The sequence below is a fragment of the Leptosomus discolor genome, chromosome 1, assembly GCF_034619465.1.
Source record: "Leptosomus discolor isolate bLepDis1 chromosome 1, bLepDis1.hap2, whole genome shotgun sequence".
In the NCBI taxonomy this organism is placed as follows: Eukaryota; Metazoa; Chordata; class Aves; order Leptosomiformes; family Leptosomidae; genus Leptosomus; species Leptosomus discolor.
Genome location: NC_141391.1, coordinates 137,509,814 through 137,534,433, shown reverse-complemented (window position 1 = coordinate 137,534,433; position 24,620 = coordinate 137,509,814). Strand labels below are relative to the sequence as shown.

General features: G+C 40.7%; 1 protein-coding gene across 2 annotated transcripts in view; it reads left to right on the top strand.

The window, feature by feature from the left end:
* Positions 1 to 5,385, top strand: part of CCDC91 (coiled-coil domain containing 91) — a 128,767-nt gene extending 123,382 nt beyond the window's left edge. Inside the window, exon 12 of one of the 2 annotated variants that reach the window (XM_086465891.1) lies at positions 5,263 to 5,385. In XM_086465891.1, coding sequence (XP_086322017.1) covers positions 5,263 to 5,385 — 123 coding nt within the window. Of the gene's footprint in view, positions 1 to 5,233 lie in introns of both variants that reach the window. The other variant, XM_086465886.1, reaches the window with a different exon arrangement.
* Positions 5,386 to 24,620: the final 19,235 nt, after the last annotated feature.

Genomic DNA, 24,620 nt, shown 5'->3' with positions numbered 1-24,620 from the left:
AGGGAGATATTACAAGGGGAAAATACTAAGGATGTACGAGCTCAGTTATTTGTGAAGCTATTTTTTACTTTAGGCATCGGCCATGTAGTAAAATTCCATTTTACAGAAAATTAGAACTGTATGATAAAAGCTAAGAAAATGTAGAGCTAAGAATAATTATTAACTTCAGTTTGAACTATGGGTTTATGAAGTGATACAGGGGAAGATGGATTGGCGATAAAATAGAGCAGCTATATTATTTTCACTGGGATGAAAGCAGTCACCTGGTGGCAGTATTCTGCGTAGTTGCATGTGAGCCTTTCTTTTTATTTCCCAAGTCAAATTCTTGCATCCAGTGAGTCCTGCTGAGGACTCCCTTCATGGCACACACTGCATGGCTCAAAGGCACATCTTTCTGTGTGGTTTAGGGATATGACTGAGGCGGGACCCCACGGGGAGTCTCATCCAGTCATCTTTGGCCAGAAGGCTGATGGAATCACACTTAAACCTCAAAAGTGGACTGAAGGTTTAAACAGAAGGAAGAAAGCAGCAGTGAATGTGTTAGAATGTCTTGCAAGAATCAGCTTATTTTTGGAAAATTAATGTCTTTCAATGATTATGGGAATTTCGGGAGTAGTATAGACTCTGTGGACCTCAGGAACTGCTTTTCCAAATCTTATATAGCCAGTTCCTCAGTAAGTTCTATATGAGTACATAGAGGCAACCTCTGATTCTTAAAAAATCCCAACCTGTACAGATTTAAAAAGATACTGTTGAGTAACTTAAAAGAATGAAGTTCAGAAATATTAAAACTTTGAGCCTGGAGCGTTAAAACTTTGAGCTAATGAAAGATGTGCCACTAGAATACAATGTAGAGAACTGAGAACTTTGAACTGGATAGTTCTCACATGGTGGAAGAGAGACATTGATTAGTAATAACAACAGTGATGGTGTGATGCAGAAAATTGGCCTCTCGTGGTAGATCTGGACCAACACGGTGTATTTTTCAGCATCTATGGAATTAGAACAGTTGGATTGGGTTGGTTGGGTGAATGCTCTGTCCCTAATATGTTATTCATACTGGTTACATTTGCATATGAGTCACATTCAGTTTGAATTTGCCAGATGTCCATTTATGTTTGTTTAAATAATGAGATCATTCCATGAAGTGAACAGGACCTAGAAATATAGAGGGAAGAGTGTTTAGAAAAACAGGATTTAAAATGCCTTACATATTTTCACATCTCATGGTATATTATGCAAGCAGAAGCACAGCAATGTTGAGGCACTGTTCAAAAAAATGTGTCCATTGCTAACACTTCATTAAACAATATATTATATAACAAAGCTTCCTTGGATTTGTTTCAATTTCCCAGTCAATTTTGACATTAATGGGAACGTTCTTCTTCTGGATACATTCAGATGTACCATTTTCAAAGCCAGAATCATTTTGCTGCTTCTTGTTTTGTGTTATGTGAAGATCCCAAGTCTTTTCAGGGTATTTTGTCATCTACTGTAGCATGGATTTTAAAATATACTGCTCAAGGCAAAGCTTATACATAAACTGAGCAGACAAGGGGCAACTGAATTCTGAATTTTATGTTATTGAATTTACATAAACGTTTAACAAGCAATAAACTTTTCTTATGCACAAAGGGAGACTACCAACTAAGCACTTGAGTTCAATAAAGACTCCTCAGATGTGTACTTAGTTCATTTGAGACTTTTAAACTCTTTCCCAAACCTGAAGAAATTCCGTTTTGGTCGTATTGCAGCCAATCACTACACACATTAAACATTTAAACTAGTACTTGGTGAAATAAATTTAACCATATACAATTTGAGATTGCTGCCTTGGTAAAGAAAGCTAACAGCGGCGTATCAGAACACATATCTGGCAAGCTGCTTTGATCACTTTTAAAGCAGAATCTGCAGGAAAAGAAAATGGAGAGTTTAGCCAAAGCTGTTGGTCAAAGCTCAATAAAGAACTATCTAAGAGTGTAGATGATATAATATGCAATAAAAGGAAACCATTGAAAATCAGTTTCATGCTAAGCTCCTCCAACTGATACATCCACCAGAAGCAACAGAATTTGATGACATAATGTGTTAAGAGAAAGAGGTTTCTCATGTTCCTTAAGATGTAACAGATATTATGTGAATTGCACTATATCAGCCCGTTCCCCAGACAGATATGGGTCACAAGCACAAAAACATCTGCAAGCTTCCCCTTGCAAAATGTTCTTTAAATTTTGGACCAGAGAAGAGGAAGGAAGCAAGATACCTTTGAAATCAGAAGAAATGCACCGTCACAGCAGTATGTTTATGTTGTTCATTTGTTCCAGACTGGTTTTTCTAGATACAGCTTCTTTAGAGCTTAGTTTGCTGTTTCTAGTTCTTTCGTTTTCTTGTCACTAGCAGCTGTTGCTTAAATACATTAAGAGCAGGCTTTTCTGAAAAGTTTGAACTGGATCTGCTTTAAAATCTGTTGTAAATCAGTGGGCTAGGTTCACATCAGACTATGTATGGAGCACTAATGTCTGCTTTTGTGAAGAGATGCAAAAATTTGCACAACAACTGGAAATTTGCAGGAGAAGGAGAGGTACAAGCAGAAATACTACTGGGAGTTTTATGACTGTGTGGCTTCTAGAAAATATGTGAATATTATGGTCGTGACTAGATTTGACACAATCATCTTTGTTGAAACAAAATGCCAAAATATTCAAACTACCAGAGCCCTATTTTGCATGTTAGAGGAACTTAAAGAGCAGCAAAGGACAGAGTCATGAAAATGTTTCCCTTTGTGTATTCAGTCACAGCGCTGCAGCTATACCCTGAGTACATTTTCAAAGTGAAGTGGGAAGGTATCACTAACTTTTACCTTGTATTCTGTATTAATTTTTTTTTTTTAAAGTATATCTGTTATAAAACAAAGTGTCCATTCAAGTGATTGTTAGAGGAACTGGACTGCTGAATGATGAGCATCTATGTTCAGAGAGATACCATAGCGTCAGAGTTTTTGTTGAAAGCTGTAATTAAAGCTGTGAGTGCATGAGGCATGGTATATTTTTTGAAAAAATATGGCCATTTTCAGATGAGTGCCACCAGTCTGCAAGACTAGTTGCTCTAGTCTGCTACGGCCACGTGGCCTCACATTGGCATTTTGCTGGTATTACAGAGTTCGAGACATCGCTTATGGACTTCCGCACAACAGTTTGACGGTATGGTGGGTTGACTCTGGCCAAAATGCCAGGTGCCCACCAAAACCGCTCTATCACTCCTCCTCCTTAACTGGACAGGGGAGAGGAAAAAAAAAAATAACAGGCGGCTTGTGGCGTTGAGATAAGGACAGGGAGATCACTCAGCATTTACCATCATGGGCAAAACAGACTCGATTAAAGGAAAAAATGTAATTTATTGCCAATTAACTCAGAGAGGAGTAATGAGAAATAAAACCAAATCTTAAAACACCTTCCCCCCACCCCTCCCTCTTTTCCCGGGCTTAAATTTGATCCCGATTTTTCTCCTTCCTCCCCCCAGCGGCACAGGGGGAAAACAGGGAATGGGGGTTGGGGTCAGTTCATCACACTGTTGTTTTCTGCCGCTCCTTCCTCCTCAGGGGGAGGACTCCTCACACATTTCCCCTGCTCCAATGTGGGGTTCCCCTCATGGGATAAAGTCCGCCGTGACTTCTCCAGTGTGAGTCTTCCCACAGGTTCAGTTCTTCATGAACTGCTCCAGTGTGGGTCTCCTCCATGGTGTGCAGTCCTTCAGGAACCGACTGCTCCAGTGTGAGCCCCCCTCACGGGGTCTCTGGCAGCAAACCTGCTCCAGCGTGGGGTTCTCTCTCTCCATGGGCCACAGGTCCTGCCAGGAGCCTGCTCCGGTGCAGGTTTGCCACTGTGTCACAGCTTCCTTCTGATATCCACCTACTCTGACGTGGGGTCCTCCACGGGGTGTAGGCAGTCATCTGCTCCACCGCCCATGGGCTGCAGGGGGACAGCCTGCCTCACCATGGTCTTCACCACAGGCTGCAGGGGAATCGCTGCTCCGGCGCCTGGAGCATCTCCTCCCCCTCCTTCTTCACTGACCTTGGTGTCTGCAGGGTGTTTCTCTCACATATTCTCACTCCTCTCACTCGCTGCAATTCCTGCTGCGCAACAACTCTTTCACTCTCTTAAATACGTTATCACAGAGGCGAAAAACGCTGTCACTGATGGGCTCGGCCTTGGCCAGCGGCAGGTCCGTCTTAAAGCCGGCTGGCATTGGCTATATCTGGCATAGGGGAAACTTCTAGCAACTTCGTACAGAAGCCACCCCTGTAACCCCCCCCCCCGCTACCAAAACCTTGCCACACAGACCCATTACAGATGGAAGTGCAGAGCTGGACTTCTTCAAAATTCCGTTACTTCCTTTCTCTTTAATGGCATAAATTTTATATCATACTAGCCTTGTACCACTACCTTTCAGTCTCACCCTGTGTCTTTGTTATATATGTATTTAGTTCAATTTATGGCTGATTAAAGGATAGTCAAGTTGAAAACATCTCTCAATTGTGATAGTGTTTGTTTGACATTTGAACTTTAAAATTAAAATGAAAGGAGTTCTGAAGTGCATTTTACTTAGTAATGTTATGATATTAAGAAAATTTAAATACCTTTTGGTAAACTCTATTTTTATGTCATTTATATGACATAACCTACCAAGTCTTGTTACTGTGTTCTTATCTTTTTTGGTGGGAAAGAAGGGGTCATTGTGCTGCAAGTACCTATATAGTTCACATTGTTGGACAGTAGGGGACTCCAATAAAATGTTGGAATAAACAAAGTAGGCTGTAAATATTACCACTTTTCCTCTGGGAACTATTTAAACGTGCTGCCATTTAAATTAACAGTAGGCTTTAAATTTTTGGATGTGCAGCATTCATTTTAAAGAATAAGCAGTATCTCTTATAAAAGCAACAACTGTAATTTTAAAAGATGCTGTGAGGATTTATCTAGTGTGGCAGTTAGGCTGTTTAGCTTTTTCAGGTTTCTTGTGTAGAATTTGACAGCTGTCAGAAAGTCACTTTTAGCCTTAAGTACAATTTATTTTAAAGAAACTCAAGTATTTTATTAAGAAGTTGTTACTAAACTGCATGCGTAGAAGTTACTTAGGTTCTCCTGTTGTCACATTTGGTTGTTGAATTTTTGTTGTTGAATATGGTTGAATTTTGCTGACAAACCCTGGCATTTATTTCCAGGTTTTCTTGAAGTTCATCTATCTTTTTTTTTATTTCAACAGCTTGATCAAGTTGTCCGTCAGAGAAATCTGCATAGTTTGGAACTTTTCCTCTCATGTGCACAGAAACAGTTAAGCGTTTTATTAAAGGAAGAGCCAACCACTACAGAGGAAAACAGAGACTGACACTCTCAGTACCGCTGATACACTGTGATTTGTGAACCTGCAAATCTCGCTTTAGCAAATGACAAATATATTCTAATCTTTTGGTATTGTATCATTGATTCAATATTGATCTGAAACTATGCTTGATAGGTGGGTGTGTTCATTTATTTATTTATTTATTTTACTCCTATTATCAGATTGCAAGTATGGGAGGGAAAAAAATCCCTGGAAACAAATTGGGTGTTTTTATGATTTTTCTTTCATTATGTTTTCTAGTAGCCCATGACTGAAGTTCTAGATAACTGCAGCAATGATGACAACGTTTCCCTGTTTTAAATGTGGCATCACATGTTGAAGTAATTTATCAGTAGTTTTGATATTTTAAAAATTGAGAAAAACATTTAGTTGAATATAGACACAAAACCATCTCTGTTTCTAACGTGTATGCCTAAGTGCATTCCCTTAGGTGAGCCTGAGAAGCTTGTTGTTTCTTACTACTTTTTGTGTATAACAGAATAATCAGTACTGAAACGTAAGAGTGTTAACAGGCAATTTTTTAGTCATTTATAAAGAACTCCAGCTGTAGTAATAGAGAAGTTTAAAAACTAAACAGTGCATCTTTTTAGAGTAGTGCAACACATTGCCATAACCGATGTATAGTGTGTATTTTATTTCTGTTTTACCAAGCTAGTTTGATTCCAAAAGTCATTTTCTCATGAAAGTACGATTAATGTGACTGACCTCAGTTTCAGGAAGAAGATGTATGTAATTATGTGGAGGCTGATACTGCAGTGCCTCAGTGGAATTTCTGACAGAATAAGGAGTGCAGCTTGCTGACCTCAGATGCCCTTTCTAAACCCATTGAAAGAAGCAGAAAAACTCCTCACTGACATTATTGGACTTTGGATCAAGTTGTAGGTCTTTCTAATCTTGCAAATGGCAGCATGGAGGGGCATTTCTGTGCCTACACTTGATTGATTGTAGATTTGGGGCCTTAGTTATAAGAGTTCTGAATGAAATAAGGGAAAATAAATGTTCATGCTTAAGAGTGTAAATAAACAAAGAATGATATCTTATTGTAAGCTTGTAATTCAATGGGGGACTTATAGGCATTTTTTAGTGTGGTTCTTGTTATTCAGTGGTGTTTGGGTTTTTTTTGTTTGGCTGGTTTTTTGCATCAGCAGTCACTTTTCGTAAATTGCTTTTTTATAACAATGTGGAAACACCAAATGGTACATATGTATTTGGCAATATGAAATATGTATTGCAGAGAGTTTAGGGGTTTATTTAAATTTTTTCTGTGCTTCATTTTTGTAATCAAAACTAAAGGTTTTGTCCTCTGTATGCAAATGTTCACTGAAGAAGTAAATAATGTTGGTTTTACTAAATGGTGACCTCACCCTACAAATGGTTCAAAATCCAGTCTTCTTTTTGACATTTCCTGTTTGACTGATCACTTTCTATTTCTTCTGGCAGACAAAAAAATACTTTAGTGTTAATGAGTCACCTACTTATTTATCATTCCTAAGCCAGTGAAATTCTTCAAAACTCCAAATCTCAGAGAAGAAATTTAGATATCCAGCAGAAAAAAAAACCTATCCAGTATGCGAGCTTTGGAGTATGTAGTAACCTCCATCACCTCCACATCGCATCCAAAACTTTAAAGCTTAGTTTTATTTTTTTATTATATCTGCTTAACCGTAGGAGAATACAGTTTGTGGCAATTTGGGAGGAGGGAAGGCAGAGATAAGTTTGCAAAATGAGTCTAGCCCCTAGAAGGTGACCACATTGTATTTATTATTTTTATTCCTACATACAGACTGAAGAATGACATACAAGAGAAAATAATATGTTCAAGGCCTCCAGGGTAGAACTTTGCCTGCCTCTGCGGCACGGCTGCTAATGTAACAATTTTGGCAAGACTGATATGTAGTGAGAGGAACAAGAAGCTCTAGAACTAATCCTTAGAATTGAAATGCAAGAAGTAAAATATTCAAGTTAGTGAGTCTGTACTCTAGAATATCACCAAAGCTCATATAATATACATGTTTTATATATCTATGATGATGTACTTTATTATTAGAAATAAACCATGAATCTTGTTATGTAAAGCTGTGTTTTAAACAATCAGTTGTGTTTATTAAAAGTTACCTGAAAGACAGGGTAAGAGTAGATCCTGTGTGTCTAATGGTGTCTTTGATCAGTCTCAGTCAGGCCCACTGTATTTTAACACTTCTACTTGATGGTCTAGAACAGAGATCAGAACAGTGGGATATGTAACTGATAGTTTACTAAGTTAATACTGAATATTGTGATGTAGAATCATAGAATCATTAGGTTGGAATAGACCTCTGAGATCATCAAGTCCAACCGTTGACCTACTACCACCACACCCACTAAACCATGTCCCGAAGGGCCACATCAACACATTTTTGAACGCCTCCAGGGATGGTGGCTCCACCACTTCCCTGGGCAGCCTGTTCCAATCTTTGACCATTCTTTCAGTAAATAAATTTTTCCTAACATCCAATCTAAACCTCCCCTGGTGCAACTTGAGGCCATTTCCTCTTGTCCTGATGCTTGTCACTGGGGAAAAGAAACCAACACCCATCTCACTACAATCTCCTTTCAGATAGTTGTAGAGAGCAATAAGGTCTCCCCTCAGCCTCCTCTTCTCCAGGCTAAACAACCCCAGTTCCCTCAGGTGTTCTTCATAAGACCTGTTCTCCAGACCCTTCACCAGCTTCGTTGCCCTTCTCTGGACATGCCAGCACCTCGATGTCTTTCTTGTAGTGAGGGGCCCAAAACTGCACACAGCATTTGAGATGCAGCCTCACCAGTGCCAAGTAGAGGGGCACGATCACCTCCTTACTCCTGCTGCTCACACTATTTCTGATACAGGCCAGGATGCTGTTGGCCTTCTTGGCCGCCTGAGGACACTGCTGGCTCATGTTCAGCATGCTGACTTCATGTCGACCAGCACCCCCAGGTCCTTTTCTGCCAGGCAGCTTTCCAGCCACTCATACCGAAGCCTGTAGCGCTCCACGGGCGTTGTTGTAACCAAAGTGCAGGACCCGGCACTTGGCCTTGTTAAACCTCATACAATCGGCCTCAGCCCGTTGATCCAGCCTGTCCAGATCCCTCTGCAGAGCCTTCCTACCCTCCAGCAGGTCAACACTCCCACCTAATTCAGTGTCATCTGCAAGTCATACATTCATACATATCATACAGTCCTAAATATTTGTGTTATATTTCTGTGTGCTTCTGTTACCTCCCTATCCACTTCCGTTACAGAATTCTGTATTAGCTCTGGGGCTAGGTTTATACAAGTCATTAACAAAGAAGAAACCATTTGCTACACTGTATTCTGTCTATAGTTAAAGATATGGGAATATTTGAATTTTTCTCTTGCTCTGAGAATCTCATTGACAAATTACACTTGAATTCCTTGAATCGTTGAGTTCCTTCACTCCATCATAAGAAGGCAGAACAAAGAAAAACAGTGGTCATTCCAGAGGCAGAGGTCACGTCAGTGCTTTGAGGTTTTTGTGCGTCTTCACATTGGCGTCTGATCAAAAGTTGCCTCATGTCCTGCCAGCTCAGTAAATGTCAATGTTAATTCCTGACTGTCTGAAATTATCCATGCAGATATGACCTTAAAGAGCTTAATTCCTGGTCACACCAAAACTCCCTTATAGCACACTAGACACTTCTACTGTATATTTTCTATGTCTGCATATTTGAGCTTACAGATTTTTCCCCACCCCTTGGATGGAGGGAATATGTGTTAAGATTTCATCTTGTTTCCTGGCAGGAAATAGCCACCAATAAAAATTGTTCATCAAGGAGACATATATATTTTATGCTTACTTTCAGATCATGTACAGTGTCAGTGCAGTTATCAAATGAACTTGGTGCAAATGTAATACCCAGTCTACCTTCCAGCTAGTTAGCTTTTTTGATGCCAGGTGGGTAAGTGTCAAAGCATACAGCACAGCATGGTCTAACTAGCCATTTACATCTTCCTGCTTCCCCAGCTGCATTGCAGCCTACACTGAGCTACCTGAAATACATAGTTTGCTTTAACTAGTTTAGGTACTGTGAACTGTTGCAGGAGTGACTAACTTGTGGGTGAGATTGTCTTAAAAATTTTTACATGGCTGTTTTGAATACTATATAGAAAGATTTTATAACACCGGGGGCATTCCTTTTTCATGAATGAATTATAAATGTGACAAAGAATCATTAATCTGGAAAACACTTTTTACATTGGTGTAATTTGGGCCTTCAATTCAGTTCAATGTGCTTGCAGGAACTGATGAAACGTATGTTTCCTTTTCTGTGTTCTGTCCAAGAATATTGTTCTTCTGAGGCTTCAAGAATCAATGGCTTATCTGCTAGTATAGCTCAAGCGCAGTTTTCTTTATAAATTTTTTAGCCTACATAAAACTGATAACACTGCTGCTGAATTAGGTTCACATTTGAACAGTTGAACATCATGGGAAAACTGTCTGAATTGCACTCTCTTTGGCTTAAGATTTGTATTTGCCTTTGAAAGCGTATACTTCTTTAGCTAAAGGAAAGCACTGAGGTGTGTAAACTTCTCGTTGTAGACATCACCTAAGCAGTTCACTTGCCGTGGTGATGTAGTAGCTAAAAATGCCCTCGTCAAGCTCCCTCACACATGGAGCAAAAAGTCAGTCTTGCTTTATGCTGTTTGCCACAGATACACATTTGCCACGTGCCACATGGTAGGTTATGGTGTTTACATTTCTGAAAGAAGCATTTCTAGCATTACACTGTAAAGACCTATAGTAGTGTCCTGAAAGTGATGGGAGTCAACTGCAGGTGCTGCTGACAACACAGTATTTAGCAATGCAAAATAAAGATGATTGTGGTTTTTGATTGATCTTGTTTATTGTATGGTGTGTGCTTTAAATGTTGTATTCAGTGATACAACATTCCTGTGATGATAATAATATTTTTTATTATCCTGTGATAATAACAACAAAAATAACAATAATTTCCTGTGATAGATGTGATATCAGTATTTTATCCACCTTACATGCTGTGTAATTATAACAATTTTAATATGCGTCAGAGATTCACTTTTGTTTATGTTGCCTATAATTCCTCACATTTCAGACTTAGAAAACCAGCATTTTTTAGATGCTTTGCATTGTCCATGCATGGATAATATGATACACAAAGAAAGTACTGCTGAATAAACACTCAGACTATTCTGTTTTTTTCAGATGGCATTTTTAAACAGTTTGACAGCAAACACTAGTAAAAAAATGATATATATTTTTAATACACATACCTAAAAATACAATTATCACAAAATGCCACAAATTCTTTTTTTTTTTTTTTTTTTTTTTCAGATTTGGTAATAAACCTGTATCAATAGATACAGATCACCATCAGATGGCAAGTCATTGACATTCATTCTCTTTCTTTAAGTTAAAATATTTTGTCTTCTTACAAAAGCCAAAGTGATTTGGACCTCTTGGAGTTTAAAAAGAAGGTTGTCTTAACTGATCCCCTCTACAGTATAATGGTAGGAGGCCCTTTAGCCAAGGCAGAAATAGAATTGGTTTTACTGAATGAACTTTGAAGGATGTTTCAGTTCTTGTACTACTACCAAATTAGGGCATCAGAATTCCATGTCGATCTTGCTACATAAATTTTCTGAAAGATAGCTGGTCATGATGATACATGGCCAGTCTCTGTATTTGTGGCAATAATTTGAAAAATTCTATTGCTTCAATGTCCCGCTCTTATTGTGGCCATAGATTACATATTTAGAGAGTGAGTGTGAAGCTCTGGCTCCCAGGAAGTCAGCAAGAATTCTGCTATTAGTTATTTCCAGCTCAAAATTTCATCCTTCCTCACGTTTTTTGCAATTGCAACTACAATGAATGTAATGCACACAGCTTTGTGTTTCTGTGTGTTCTGGAAATGTACCAAGAAGTTATTTCAAGAGCAGATTTCATGATCAGTTCTTTGAAGAAAATGCCAGAATTTGTTCTGTTCATGGTATAATGGGGAAGGGGGATAAGCTGTTGGCTGAGAGCTTGACGAGGAGATACGTGTGTCTCATTGTAACTATACTATTGCTAAGAAGAATGTGTTTTCATATTCTCATTGAAATAAGTTACTTCTCCCTTGGTACCTCAGAACCAATAACGACTCCGTAGTATTCCCTACTGAAATGCCTAGAAAAAACACATTTGGCCCTATCAACAAAATCAGTATAACAAAGATACAAATCAGTCCATTTTAGTATCAAGCTTGACAGTAGTGGAAACATGAAGATAAATGTAAGGTGCTACTATTTGTTCTCTATCCCTTTGACTAGTAGTTTTAGTCATAATGTGTACGCACAGTTTTCGAGACAATTTTTCTTCAAAAGATTCCTTGAAGAACAGGTGAGTTGAAGGAGGGAATGACGAGGTCATCCTCCATTGCATTTAAGAAGGATCCAAATGGATGGCTGATTGGTTTATTGTATGTTGGGGCTAAATATTCATACTTATTCTGATGTGTAAGCATCCAGAAGTGCATACTGGTTTTCACAGAGCAATCATATAACACAATTGTCTGTACCAATTGGATGTTTTAATTATATTTTTCCTGTTGGTTAAGCTTCAATAAATCAAGCTGGTAAGTAGATTAAAGTCTTTTTTATGCCATGTATACTGCTGGTGTCCTGAATAATTTAATTATGGCTGCCTCCAGGACAAAGTTCAGACATGTCACTTAGTAACTTTAAAAACATTTTTCTACATTATAGTGAGAGTTGGTTCACACTTTCTAGACTCTCTGTTGTTGAGCTCAGTGAAATGGATACTGTTTTCTTTTAAAGAAGACAAAGCTGAGATGCCAAATTTGCTTGGTTTTATTAAGAAAGCCCTTTGGTCAGTAATGGTTTTTGTTGTGCTCTGAGAAATACATATTACTATGAAAGAGTCCAGAAATCAACCAGAATAGATGTATTCTTTGCTGAGTTGCACGTCAAAGTTTGTTAGTGGATTTTACTCCTTTTTTACGAGGGCAGGATTTTGCTTATTTTTTCTAGCTAATGCCTTGCCTCCTTGACAATGGAGCTTTGAGGGAAAATCAGCTGTACTACCCTGAAAAAGGACTCTCTGACACGGAAAGAAAGAAACACTGGAAAGCATTACAGCCTGAAGTCCAGCTGAGAACATGGTGCTTCCTTCTCCGAAGATGTCATCCTGCCAATTTCTCTCACCAAATCTATCAGCCCACTGAAGATTTGCAGGGAGAACTCCCCCACTTATGTACATTATAATGTATTCTGAGCCTTGCAAGAAAATGTCACGCTTGCACAGTGACAAAACGTCTTGGACTCAGCAGTGGTTCCTGACATGCTGTACTACTCTATTGGCCTTTTAATATTGAATTTTGCATAGCTGACTGTTGTGCACTGTATTAAACAACTTCAGATACTACGGTGAAAGGAAACTGACTTTATGAAAAGATCTTGCATTTTATTTTCTGTTTCATTAGTTAAGACTGCTGATATGTCTTTGCACAGAGGAGGAGATTGCTAGTACAGGAAAACTTTCAGCACCCTTTTAATGAAAGATATTATATGTATCTTACTGTGTGTCCTCAATCAAGACTCTAGTGCCCTTAGCACTTAAAATTGCCTGATGAGACAGAATTACTCAGAAAGCTGGTTTTCATCCTCCTCAATTTAGGGATTTGTTTCATTTCAAATGCAAGTTTAATTACCACTAAATCATGTGAAACAAGTACCTGTTAAAAGGAACAAATAACACAACCGCTTCAAGGTTCACAGGGAGAAGACAATCAAGTAGTCTCATTCCTTTCCTTATGGAAGTCCTGAGGATGAGTTTTAGCCTGATCCGTAAGAGTAAGCAAAACAAGGGCCTTTGCTCACCTTTGCATAGGCAGATATAATGCAACCCCTATATAACCTAATTCTCCTCCCTTCATGCTTTCCCATGCCAAGTTGTCCCAAACTTCTACAAACAGAGAGCAGGATGCTAACAAGGTACTCAGGTACCTGCAAATGAGCTAAATGTTAGTGTTTGTCATCACTACCAAGCTTTGTTCACTTTTTTTCTAGCACGTATCAGTATATCTTGCAGAAATGGCATCACGTTATCATTCAGCTTCAGGTTCAGCTTTGGTAGAGAGGTGATGTATGCAGTTCTTTTGATGTGTTTGAGGAATTCACTACTTTCTACCCTTGTGTTTGCCTCTCATTAAATGGCCAGTAACCTAGTGCCCCAATGTGTATGACCTTGACAATGCTACAAAATCCTAAATAGCCAAATATTATCATCAAGTATTCCAAGATCTTCAGAGATTGTTGAAAGTCATAGAGTGGGTTTTAGTCATTTTAATAATAAATAATTATGCTTTTTTAGTGTGCCTTACAGTTTGAACTGCTTAATATCCAAGCTTTCCCCTGGAAATGCAAGTGCTAGAAAGCCTTTTTTCCCCTTTGAGATCTGAGATTTACAGGATCCTAGGAGGTAAGGTGTTAAGGAAAACATCAAACATTGTAAAGTCTGTGATAAAATCACCAGGGAAGCAGCGGTGGCTGGGATGAGTCCGTGGTTCACCTGAAGGAGGGTGTCACATTTCTGCCCTGCTTCTCCTGTCCTGCTGTTAACCTCGGTTATGTGATCAGAACTTCACTTGTCCCTCAGGATGAAGGCTTGGGGTTAGGTTGTCTTTACACTAATGCTGCCCTCATTTGTGATCTTACAGTCTTCTGTTACTTACGAGAAAACAAGCATTGTGCATTCTGTTGGGTTATCCTACTTTACATAACCTCGAAACTCTTGACAAACATTTTTTACTTAGATTATTCAGGAGAAAAGGGATCGCTCTCCTTCCTTGAACAAATGTCACTGCTGTAGGATACACTAGAAGACAAGGGGACTTAACTTTGTGTAAAAAATTGTAAATCCCAATGTAATCTGAGTTGGTAAACTGCTTCTGATGGTGGTTACTGGAGCAGTAGCCTCTGTGTTTAAAGAGAGTATAGAGTCCTCACTAGTTCTTGTTGACAGCCTGCCACAAATGTGAATAAAATCATGCAGACCCTGAATTAATCACTCCCACGTTGTTTGGTTTATTACATTCCAAACTGACAGGCTGCTAGGCAGCTTGGATACAGATAAGGCAAAACTGCTCCGTGTGTCAAATTTCTGTCGAAGATCCTGTTTACAGGAAAGTTTCTTCACATTAGAAAGTCCAAGTCTTACCTCATTCTGATACACAATAAAACATGATAAAATGCGCAAAGCTGATATGACCAAAACATGTATTTGCAGCACCCATGACTTAAATCTCGGCAATTGTATTTTAAATACAATTGCCAGCAAGTAGAGCAGAGATTGATACAGCTGAGAAAAGATAGTAATTCTTTTCCCTATTGGGAAATTTTCCCTATTAGATATATCCCTGTGGATATATCTAAACTAGGATTAAAAATAAAGAACATAAATAAAAGGGGCTAATCGGATGTCCACAGCAGAGACAGAAATTTTTGAAGCATATTGGGTCCTCGTAGAAGTTCATTAAAGCAAAGACACCGCAATGGACTTTGACCTATCAGAGCACGCTAAATACAGTGTCTTTTCCACAATTGACCGTAAAACTAATAGAAAATTACTGGTACAAATCAAGACCAAAAGGCAGCTTGTGTTTTTGAATGGAAAAAGGGGGAAATCTGCGGAAGAATAATGATCCATCAGCATTGTGGGCAGGTCCTGCTTAACTAACCTGATCTCCTTCTGTGACCAGGTGACCTAGTCGAAGAGGGAAAGGCTGTGGATGTCATCTACCTGGACTTCAGGAAAGCCTTTGACACAGTCTCCCACAACATTCTCCTGAGAAAACTGGCAGCTCATGGCCTAGAAAGCTGCAGTCTAAGCTGGGTTAAAAACTGGCTGCATGGCCGAGCACAGGGAGTGGTGGTGAATGGAGTTAAATCCAGCTGGTGGCCGGCCACAAGCGGTGTCCCCCAGGGCTCAGTATTGGGGCCAGTCTTGTTTAACATCTTTATTGATAATCTGGAAGAGGGGATTGAGTGCTCCGTCAGTAACTTTGCAGGTGACACTAAATTGGATGGAAGTGTTGATCTGCTCAGGGGTAGGAAGGCTCTGCAGAGGGATCTGGGCAGGCTGGATTGATGTGCCGAGGCCTATTGTGTGAGGTTTAATAAGGCTAAGTGCCAGGTCCTGCACTTTTGTCACAACAACCCTGTGCAGCACTACAGGCTTGGAGATGATGGAAAACTGCCCAGCAGAAAAGGACCTGGGGGTGCTGTTTGACAGCCGGCTGAACATGAGCTGGCAGTGTGGCCAGGTGGCCAAGAAGGCAAACAGCATCCTGGCCTGTATCAGAAATAGTGTGGCCAGCAGGAATAGGGATCGTGCCCCTGCACTCAATGCTGGTGAGGCTTCACCTCGAATACTGTGTTTCAGTTTTGGGCCCCTCACTACAAAAAAAAGACATTGAGGAGCTGGAGCATGTCCAGAGAAGGGCAACGAAGCTGGTGAAGGTTCTGGAGAACAGGTCTTACGGAGAGCAGCTGAGGGAACTGGGGTTGTTTAGCCTGGAGAAGAGGAGGCTGAGGGGAGACCTTATTGCTCTCTACAACTACCTGAAAGGAGGTTGTAGTGACGTGGTTGTTGATCTCTTTTCCCCAGTGACAAGCATCAGGGCAAGAGGAAGTGCCCTGAAGTTGTGCCACAGGAGGTTTAGATTGGACATTACGAAAAATTTCTTTACTGAAAGAATGGTCAAACATTGGAACAGGCTGTCCAGGGAAGTGGTGGAGTCACCATCCCTGGAGGTGTTCAAAAAACATGTAGATGTGGCCCTTTGGGACATGGTTTAGTGGGCATGGTGGTATTAGGTCAACGGTTGGACTTGATGATCTCAGAGGTCTATTCCAACCTAATGATTCTATGATTCTAAGGTTGAATCAAATTCTCATTTAGTACTGTAAATAAATAATTATTCAATACCGGAATAAGTCTGAGCTAATAATATGAAGTACGCAGACTCTTTTTTCCAATCCCATGATGTTTGACATGTAAGACATTGAACATCAATAAATGGCCCTGCTAGAGAGTGATTTTTATTGTCACGTCAAAAGGTCTGCTGCTATGCATTTCCCAAGGGTAGCAGCATTGCAGAGAGCAGAAGGAAGTTGGAGTGAATGGCCCATCATCATTAGTGATCTTATGGGGACATTAAAAAAACTAGATAAACTTGCTCAGAGTGATCAAGCTTTCAGTGTCCCCTGGGAAAGGCCCATCTTCACTGCTTCCAGATTAGACCATGGACCAGTTTGATAACTCTGAACCACATGAATACGGCATGTGTATGAGGTCTACTCATTTCAAAGTTAATTCAGTGCCTGATGATTAACTGATAAGCAAGGCAAAAAGGGATGATTGCAAAGAGTGGTCTTGAGTTATCAACATACAGGGTGCAGTTTCAGGGCTAGTGAAAACTGTATTTATTTCCCACAAGAAAGCAGTATCAAGCAGTAAAGAGAAATGAAGAGCATCCAAGAAAAAAGTCTGCCTAAACATAAAGACAATCGAAGATCAAAAAAATGGCACAGGCCAAAGCTGCAATAAATGTGAAATAAAAATAGCAAGGTTAGACAATTGTAGCCGAGATAGGCTTCCAAATAAAAGAATAAAAGACGTCAATATTTGCAATTCTACAAATTCTCCTCAATTTTGCAAATTTTCCTCAATTATTTTGGCAATATGCAGAGAAATAGATCAGTGAATCCACCTATAGGAGATATAGCTGGTGAGTCAGGAAAAAAAAAGGTGAACTTCCAGATACTGGAACTTAGGGCTTTGTAATAACAAAATAATAGTAAATGCATACTGCACTGAGTGTTGGTGCCAAGGTTTTGATGAAGGGGGGGCTGCAGGGGCGGCCTCTGTGAGGAGGGGACTGTGCAGGGGCTGACCTGTGCTGAACACAGCTGGTTCCAGCCAGCTGCAATGGACCCACCACAGGGCACAGCTGAGCCCCTCAGCCAAGATGGTGGTGCCCCAGGGAAAACATATTTAAGAAAGGACAAAACACTGCAAGGTCAGAAGAAAGAGGGGAGGAGCTCCAGGCACCAGAGCAGAGATTTGTCTGCAACCCATAGAGAGACCATGGTGGAGCAGAGACTTCCCTGCAGCCCATGGAGAGGCCCATGCAGGAACAGATACCCACACTGCAGCCCTTGGAGGACCCCATGTTGGAGCAGATGAATATTTCCTGAAGGAACTGAGGGCTGTGGAAGGGCCCACGCTGGAGCAGGGGAACAGTGTGAGGGGAAAGGAGCAGCAGAGAGGATCTGTTACGGACTGTCCCCATAACCTGCCATTTCCCATGCTCCTGCACTGTTTGGTAGGGAAGGGGTAGAGGAGTTGGGAATGAAAGGGTGAACTTGAGTCTGAGGAAAAAAAGTGGGGGGCGGGGTGGTGAGGGGGGGAAGAAGTTGTTTTAATTTTGTCTTTGTTTCTCACCATCCAACTTGATTTTAATTGAAAATAAATTAAATTTATTTTCCCCAAGTCAAGTCTCTTTTGCCTGTGGAGAGTAAGGTGATCTCCCTGTATTTACCTAGACCCGTGAGCTTTTTCATCTTATTTTTCTCTCCCTGTCCTGTTGAGGAACAAGAGTGAGCGAGTGGCTGTGTGGGCGTCTGGCAGTCAGCCCAGGTCAACCCACCAGACATGCACTGACATTGGAGCCTCAGTGACAACTCGTTTAAGTGGATACCCCCTCCAGTCATGTCAACAGGGCCAGGAAAACTGCGTGTTTCCCATAGGTGTTTCCTCACCTCACGACATTGTTACATTGTCAGCAAGAGCTAGAAGCATAAGAATGGAGGAAAGAGGGATAAAGAACATAATCTAGAGGTGTGCAGTGCCAGTGGTGAGGAGGGACTGCTCTCAGTACAGAGGAAGTCCTTCCTTCCTAAGCATGCATTTCCTTATGAGAGTCCTGGCAATGCAAGAGAATGGCAAAGAGAAAGCTGAGTGAACTCAACTAGCATTGAGATACTCCATCGTGAAGGTTAGAAGACCGCATGAGATAAGATAAAATAAAGCAATAGCAAAGCAGCTGATAAGAGAGGAATGAGTAGCATTGGGAGCTGGCACCACAGAAGTCAGCCAAGAAGGGACTGAACTAAACACAAGAGTGGAAGGGTGCGATAATGAAGGTAACAGAGATATCATAGTGAGCCATGCTGAAAAGAATGAAAATGGTGGTTACTGAGAGAAAGTCTTGACAAGACTAATCAGAAAGAAAAAACAAATAGTGACTGTTCAGATGTAGAGCTAGGGTTGGGGTGGGGGCAGGGAGGCAGGGGACCAGGAAGGGAGGATGACCTTCTGTATAATATTTGCTTCCACACACACACTATTAAAGATGGAGAGTGGTGCTGAAAAAAGATTTAAATAGAGTTGATTTCCTGAGCTTGTAATGAGTCCATGCACTTTGGGTTTGGCTGAATTTTTTTCCATTTTTGTTTCTTTTTTGTTTCCACAGGAAGAAGTAATAACTTTTTCAAACCAACAGTAGTTCTGGTCCAAATCAGTTTTAAGATTCTAGTTTGGGAATGACAGGATCAAATTCTCACAAGCCTTCTCAGGAGATTATGGTCCAGTAAAGATTAAGATATTTCTGCTGTCTTGATCTGGATCCAGAAATTCTTTCCACTTCTGAGTCTCCTTTCCAACCAGTGCTGCTAAGGTGTATTTGAATCAGAAGATCAGACTCCGAGCAGTTGTTTTTCTCCCTCTTTTGTCCTCTTCTCTCCTCCCATGTCCTAACCCCCACCACTTGCCAAAGTTTCACTCCCTCCTATCTCTACCTTGCTGCCAAAAAAAAAGGAAAACAAAAAACCTCACAGCTCACCCTCCTTTTTTTTAATAAGATCAGATTTTGAGGCTTTGGTTTTGACTCATGTCTATATGAGGTAAAAACCACTCAGCTTTTTTTTTTTCCCCAGTCTTAAAACCTGATGTTGCTTTGGGTTTGTGGTAAAAAGGAGATTAATGTCCTCATGTATTCCCAATAACAAACATTTTCTTTTCTTTTGCATTCAGCTTTTGCATTGATTCTGCAGAATCACACAGCCAACTGTGCTAGATTGATAGCTGGTCTTGAGCCAACATGTTTTTTTCCTATGTTCTTAAGTGCTCCTGCTGACCTGTTTTCTGATGTGTTTTTGGTTTGCCATGGTACGACACCTTCAAGCAGAAATATAGTAGTCTGCTTGATTTTTTTTGTCTACCATCAAAATACTTCACAAGGTGGCCTTCAGCTTTAAAGGCAGGAAGCACAAATATACACACACACATACAAGAGATACGCATTCATCCGTCACAGATGTTGTCACATTAAGCTAATCATGCAGTCCATTTAGGAAGCTGTAGTTGAAGACAGAGGAGGAGTTTTGCAAATCAAAGTTTGACTGCAGAGTTGCTTGAGCAGTGACTCACTGAGTAGTCATGGTAAACAAATTAATTTTTGCCTCAGTTTACTCACTGTAAAAATAAAGTGTCATTAAAGTGTTTGGAACCTGAAACACTGTCCTGAGAACATACTGAGGTGCTTTCTAATTTAGGGGACTATTGATAAGCATTGTATCTCCCCTAAGAAATAAACAAGTTGGTATTTGGAAAGCTGCCATTCCCAGCAGCCATGCACTCAGAACATTCCTCCTTTTATACTGTCTCAGTTTGTTTGTAAGGGACTTTTTGTTTGTTTTCTTTACGCTGGAAAACGTGAAACACAAAAAAAGCATGAAGCAAAAAAATTTGCTAATGAGTGCTAAGGAAGGTAAAACTGTCAGGAACTTTTTTAGGAAACATTTCCTCCATCAAAAAATCTGTGCCTTCTTTTTATGAGGGGAGGTAAAAAGCAAGGGGTTGGGGGGGCAGGCTGGTAAGTTGTATGTGGATATAATGATTAAATGTTAGCTTTGTCTCTTTTTTTTTTTGGCCTGCTAGGAGTTATGTACCATGGTGATACATAAACAAGAAGTGACCAGTTATTCATGTGAAAAGAGGTTTCATGAATCACAGGAAAATAGTAAATTATGTGGAAAAGCACATTTCACACTCTTTTCAGGATATGATTATGACAACATGGAATCACTATAATAACTATGCACATTCTTTTTAAGAAGATTTGGGGGTGGGTGGGAGAAGGGGTTGTGATAGTACTGGAGTATCTGCAACAAACTCTTCTCTTTTTGAGGAGCAAAAAAGCCTGCTTTAGCTGCCTGCTCCTGTATGGCTCATTGAAGTATGTGCCAAGTGTGTAAACGAAACCCTGGCAGAACTGGCAAGCCTGCAGAAGGTCAGGCCCTGAAGTGCATGTTGTTTGTTAGCAGAAGCTCTAGCAGAGCTTCTAGCAGAACACCAAGGGAATTGTGGGTGCAGTGCCACCAGTTAGCTGAAGATGAAATAACTATGAAATAACTATTTAAGCACTATAGCATCTCTGTCCAAAGGACTGCATTTTTGCTTCTTTGGTGGTGGAGAGGAGTTTTTCCAAGTACAGAGGAGGATACTACTCCTAACAGACAATTTGCATTGCCTGAGTTGTTCCTTGCTTGAGGGACTTAAGTTCCAACCTTCTTCACGATAGTCCACTGATTTAAACACTCTACCATGCTTTTGGCCTGATCTTGCAATTGGCTCTACCTGAGGACAGATTTGTGCTGGAGTCCCTTTGACTTCACTCAGTCTCTAAGATGGCACGTATATCCACTAGTCCCAGAGAAAGCAGTGGGGCTGGGGAGGTAATACTGGCAATAGCTTTTAGGTAGCGAGTAAATGTTTTTCCTTCTGCTTTTAATGAAATCACGTCAATCAAAATCCATACTTGCCTTCACTGCCCAGGGCTGCTTGGCTGTATGATCTGCTACAGAAATCCATCCTCTGATTTTATTCCATGTATACATCTACCTAGTAAAAATGCGTAGCCTCATCAAACTGTGCCACATCTCCAGCAGTGTCAGAGCTGTTTGATTCTCAGGCACTTTGCTGATTTAATGTTGTGTTAGACACTGAGATTGCTGTGCCCACCTGAAATGCTTTGTTATAGAATGCAATGTCTGAGGAGCATTATCTGTCTGCTGCCTGGAAAGCCAGGAAGCAGATCTGACATGACAGAATTCACAATTCTGAAAGTGTCACTCCACTGACTTGATGAGAAGAACCAGATAGCCCATAGCAAGGGCTTTAATAATACCTTTCCATTAGCACCTAGAAACCATAAGAATGAGGTCAGAAAGGACACGGAATATGTAAGACTTGAATCCCACCTCTTGACATGAAGTGGTAAAGAGAAAAGGAATTATTTTAGTCTTAAATTAAGATGTCAAGAGTTAGTTATGGTTTCTGGATCTGGGAGGCCCTCATAGTGAAAAATGCATGTGCAGAGATGAAGGCATAGAGAACTACATGTAGACAGGATAATCAGAAAGCTGCCAAAGTACAGGGGTCCTGCTTTCAGCCTGCTTTCAGAACCTGCACTTCTTTCTCATGCTCTGTACATTGGATGGCCAGCCATGGTTTTGAACAGCAGGGATAAAATTCTTCCTATCAAAGGAAATGAATTGGGAGTTCTCATTGATTTTGTTTTATAGTGGCTTTGCCCAGGATGAAATCATTGTACAGGCTGCCAGTGACTAGACTGGAGAATTAGTCCCACAATGTGACCTCCTTTGAGCTGAGAGTGGTTGACAAGAAGGAGCGAGAGGAGGGGCTGGCTTATGCTGGAGGGGAGGAGTCCTGCTGCTAAAAACACTCCTCACATCAGTGGTCCTGGCTTTATGTCATGTCACAAGTAGGGTGAAAAAGAGTCAAGATGCCCACCAGTCCCCACTTTACTTTTTGTTCTTTATCACTATTCATCAGGTGCCATGTCACATTTAATATTTTCCATCTGCTTTTGGCCAATATGGTCTGGTACTGCTCAACAGTAGAAACCTGTTGATTCTGGACTGCTAACTACTACTGGCTGGCACACCAAACTGTAGGGTGACTTAACTGTGGTGGAAGACAGACAGAATTGTTTCCAATGTACACCTAAGGAGGCCCTCAGTAAAGCAAACATTGATTTTGGAGAAGGGTTTTTTTATTTTTTTTACCTGTCTGCTGCCAGAAGGCTGTAAATAGGATCCCTATATTTTCCCCTGTTGATACTAACCCACACTGGAGCTCATCAGCAACCTTTAAGCCAATAGAAGTAGCTGAGCACTGCTAGAAGCTGCACACACCTCAGAACAGATGAGGACCGTACCAATGGCCACGGACCAGTTACAAGGAGTGAAGGCACTGTAGGCAGCGCTGCAGCCCATGGGTGGCCTGTGACTGCTGGTTTTCTGGGTTCGTCTTGCCTTCATGGACTAACTCCGCTATTATAAATCATATAGGTATGAGTTTCTTCCTGGAGCAACTTGTTTGCTTTATTTATTTGGAAAATTTCAGTAACTACACTCACCACAACTTCTTTTTCTGCTGCTTAACTTGCCATAACTGAGGCTCACTCAAGAATGTTTAGTCTTTTAACAGTGTGTGATTTCCCCTCATGATTTCTGAACCACATACTGAATAGGTGTGCTGGTAAAGTGTGGTAAATGCATTTCCAGATAAACTAATGGTATCTCAGAAACAACCTGCTTCTCTAGAGACAGAATGCCACAGATATGAGGCACCCTCAGACTAGAAAAGGCCTGGACATCCTGTCCCATTCCCCTCCTCCCCCAATTTTAAGATCAGTGAAAGGTTTAGAACAGAAAACAATCTATTTTTAGTACAATCACACAATCACGCCGGGTATTATTTATATTTAAATTAAAACCAGCTTTTAGGCCTTCCGCTAACCCAGAATGCTGATGTTATTTAAGAAGGAGGTAAAAAAAATGTTTAAAATAGCTAAATAATTAATTTGAACCTGGCATCACACACTGAGAGGAAACAACAGCACCCTGTGATGGCTACTTGCTTTAGAAAGTTGGTGGAAAGAACTGTCAGATGTGCTATGCATTTATATGAAAGTGGCTACCAGGGCATGGTTTACAGAAGTCACCTGTATGCTTTGTGGCAAAGCAATAGTTAAAACGTTGCTTGGGCTGAGTCAAATGCCCAAGGTGCCTGTTTGGAACAGTTTCCTTTGAGTCACTTTGTCTGAAATGTAGTAGATGGCTGGTCAATCTGTTGTTACAGCCTCTGTAGTTGTTGCCTGGAGTATTATTCCAAAATGTTTACTCCACGGAGGTGTCTCATGAGCGGTACCTCTTACTCACATCTGTCACTGTTTTAGGAGGAGTAATTTGAACTTGCTCTGGTTTTTTGCTCACATCTCACAGATGTTCAGACAGGCAGGGCTGTTTCCTTCAGTCACCCTGCCACTGCATATGCTTCCAAGGTGAATTAAGGGCCAGATTTAAAAGTGACTGAAGCGAGCAGAGAGACAAATTGAAGTCAAGTATATTCTCAATATAAAAGTATTTCTAGTACAACCAAGGGGCCTGTGAAAAAGTGAAAGGATCGATGTTTCTGCTCACTGGTCACAGGAAGGGGTCAGTAAGAGGTCCAGACCTATTGCAGGAGACGTTGTCATGGAAGTCAGTAAGTGAAAAGCCTTGACATAACAATCCCTGATATTCCAAAAATCCCAGATTCACAAGGTGTAGATATGTTTTAGTGGAGCTTTGGAAAAGATCGGTATGTATCTGAGTCAAAGGAAGTTCTGTGTAATTTATCACTTGCTAGATCTTTATGCAGTCATCCACTGTGGTCCTTAAACTGCTGATGTACTCCTGACACAGACTCCATGAAGTCTGAAACTGAAGGGGAGCTGGGAGGAACATGGGGCTGGTGTGTTTGATCTAAAACTTCAGGGTGAGTGCACTGCCAAACCGTTTTGGTAAGTGATGGTGTGTGGTGCCGGTGCATGGTGCCTGTTTGAACTGAGGAAGCGCTTCAGGAGCATGGGAGGCATCAAGACCTGGGATGTTCTTTGACATACGCAGAGGTAGGTATCACCCTGAGTTAGCTGGCAGCTTCTGGTACTCAGATTCCTCCTGTAAAGTCTAACATACATGCCTCACTGCCTGCAGGCTGGCTTTAGGACTGAAGAGCTGGTTTTTGTAGTCCTACCAGACCTCCGTTATTTATGCCTTCAGAGTGAGGTTTAAT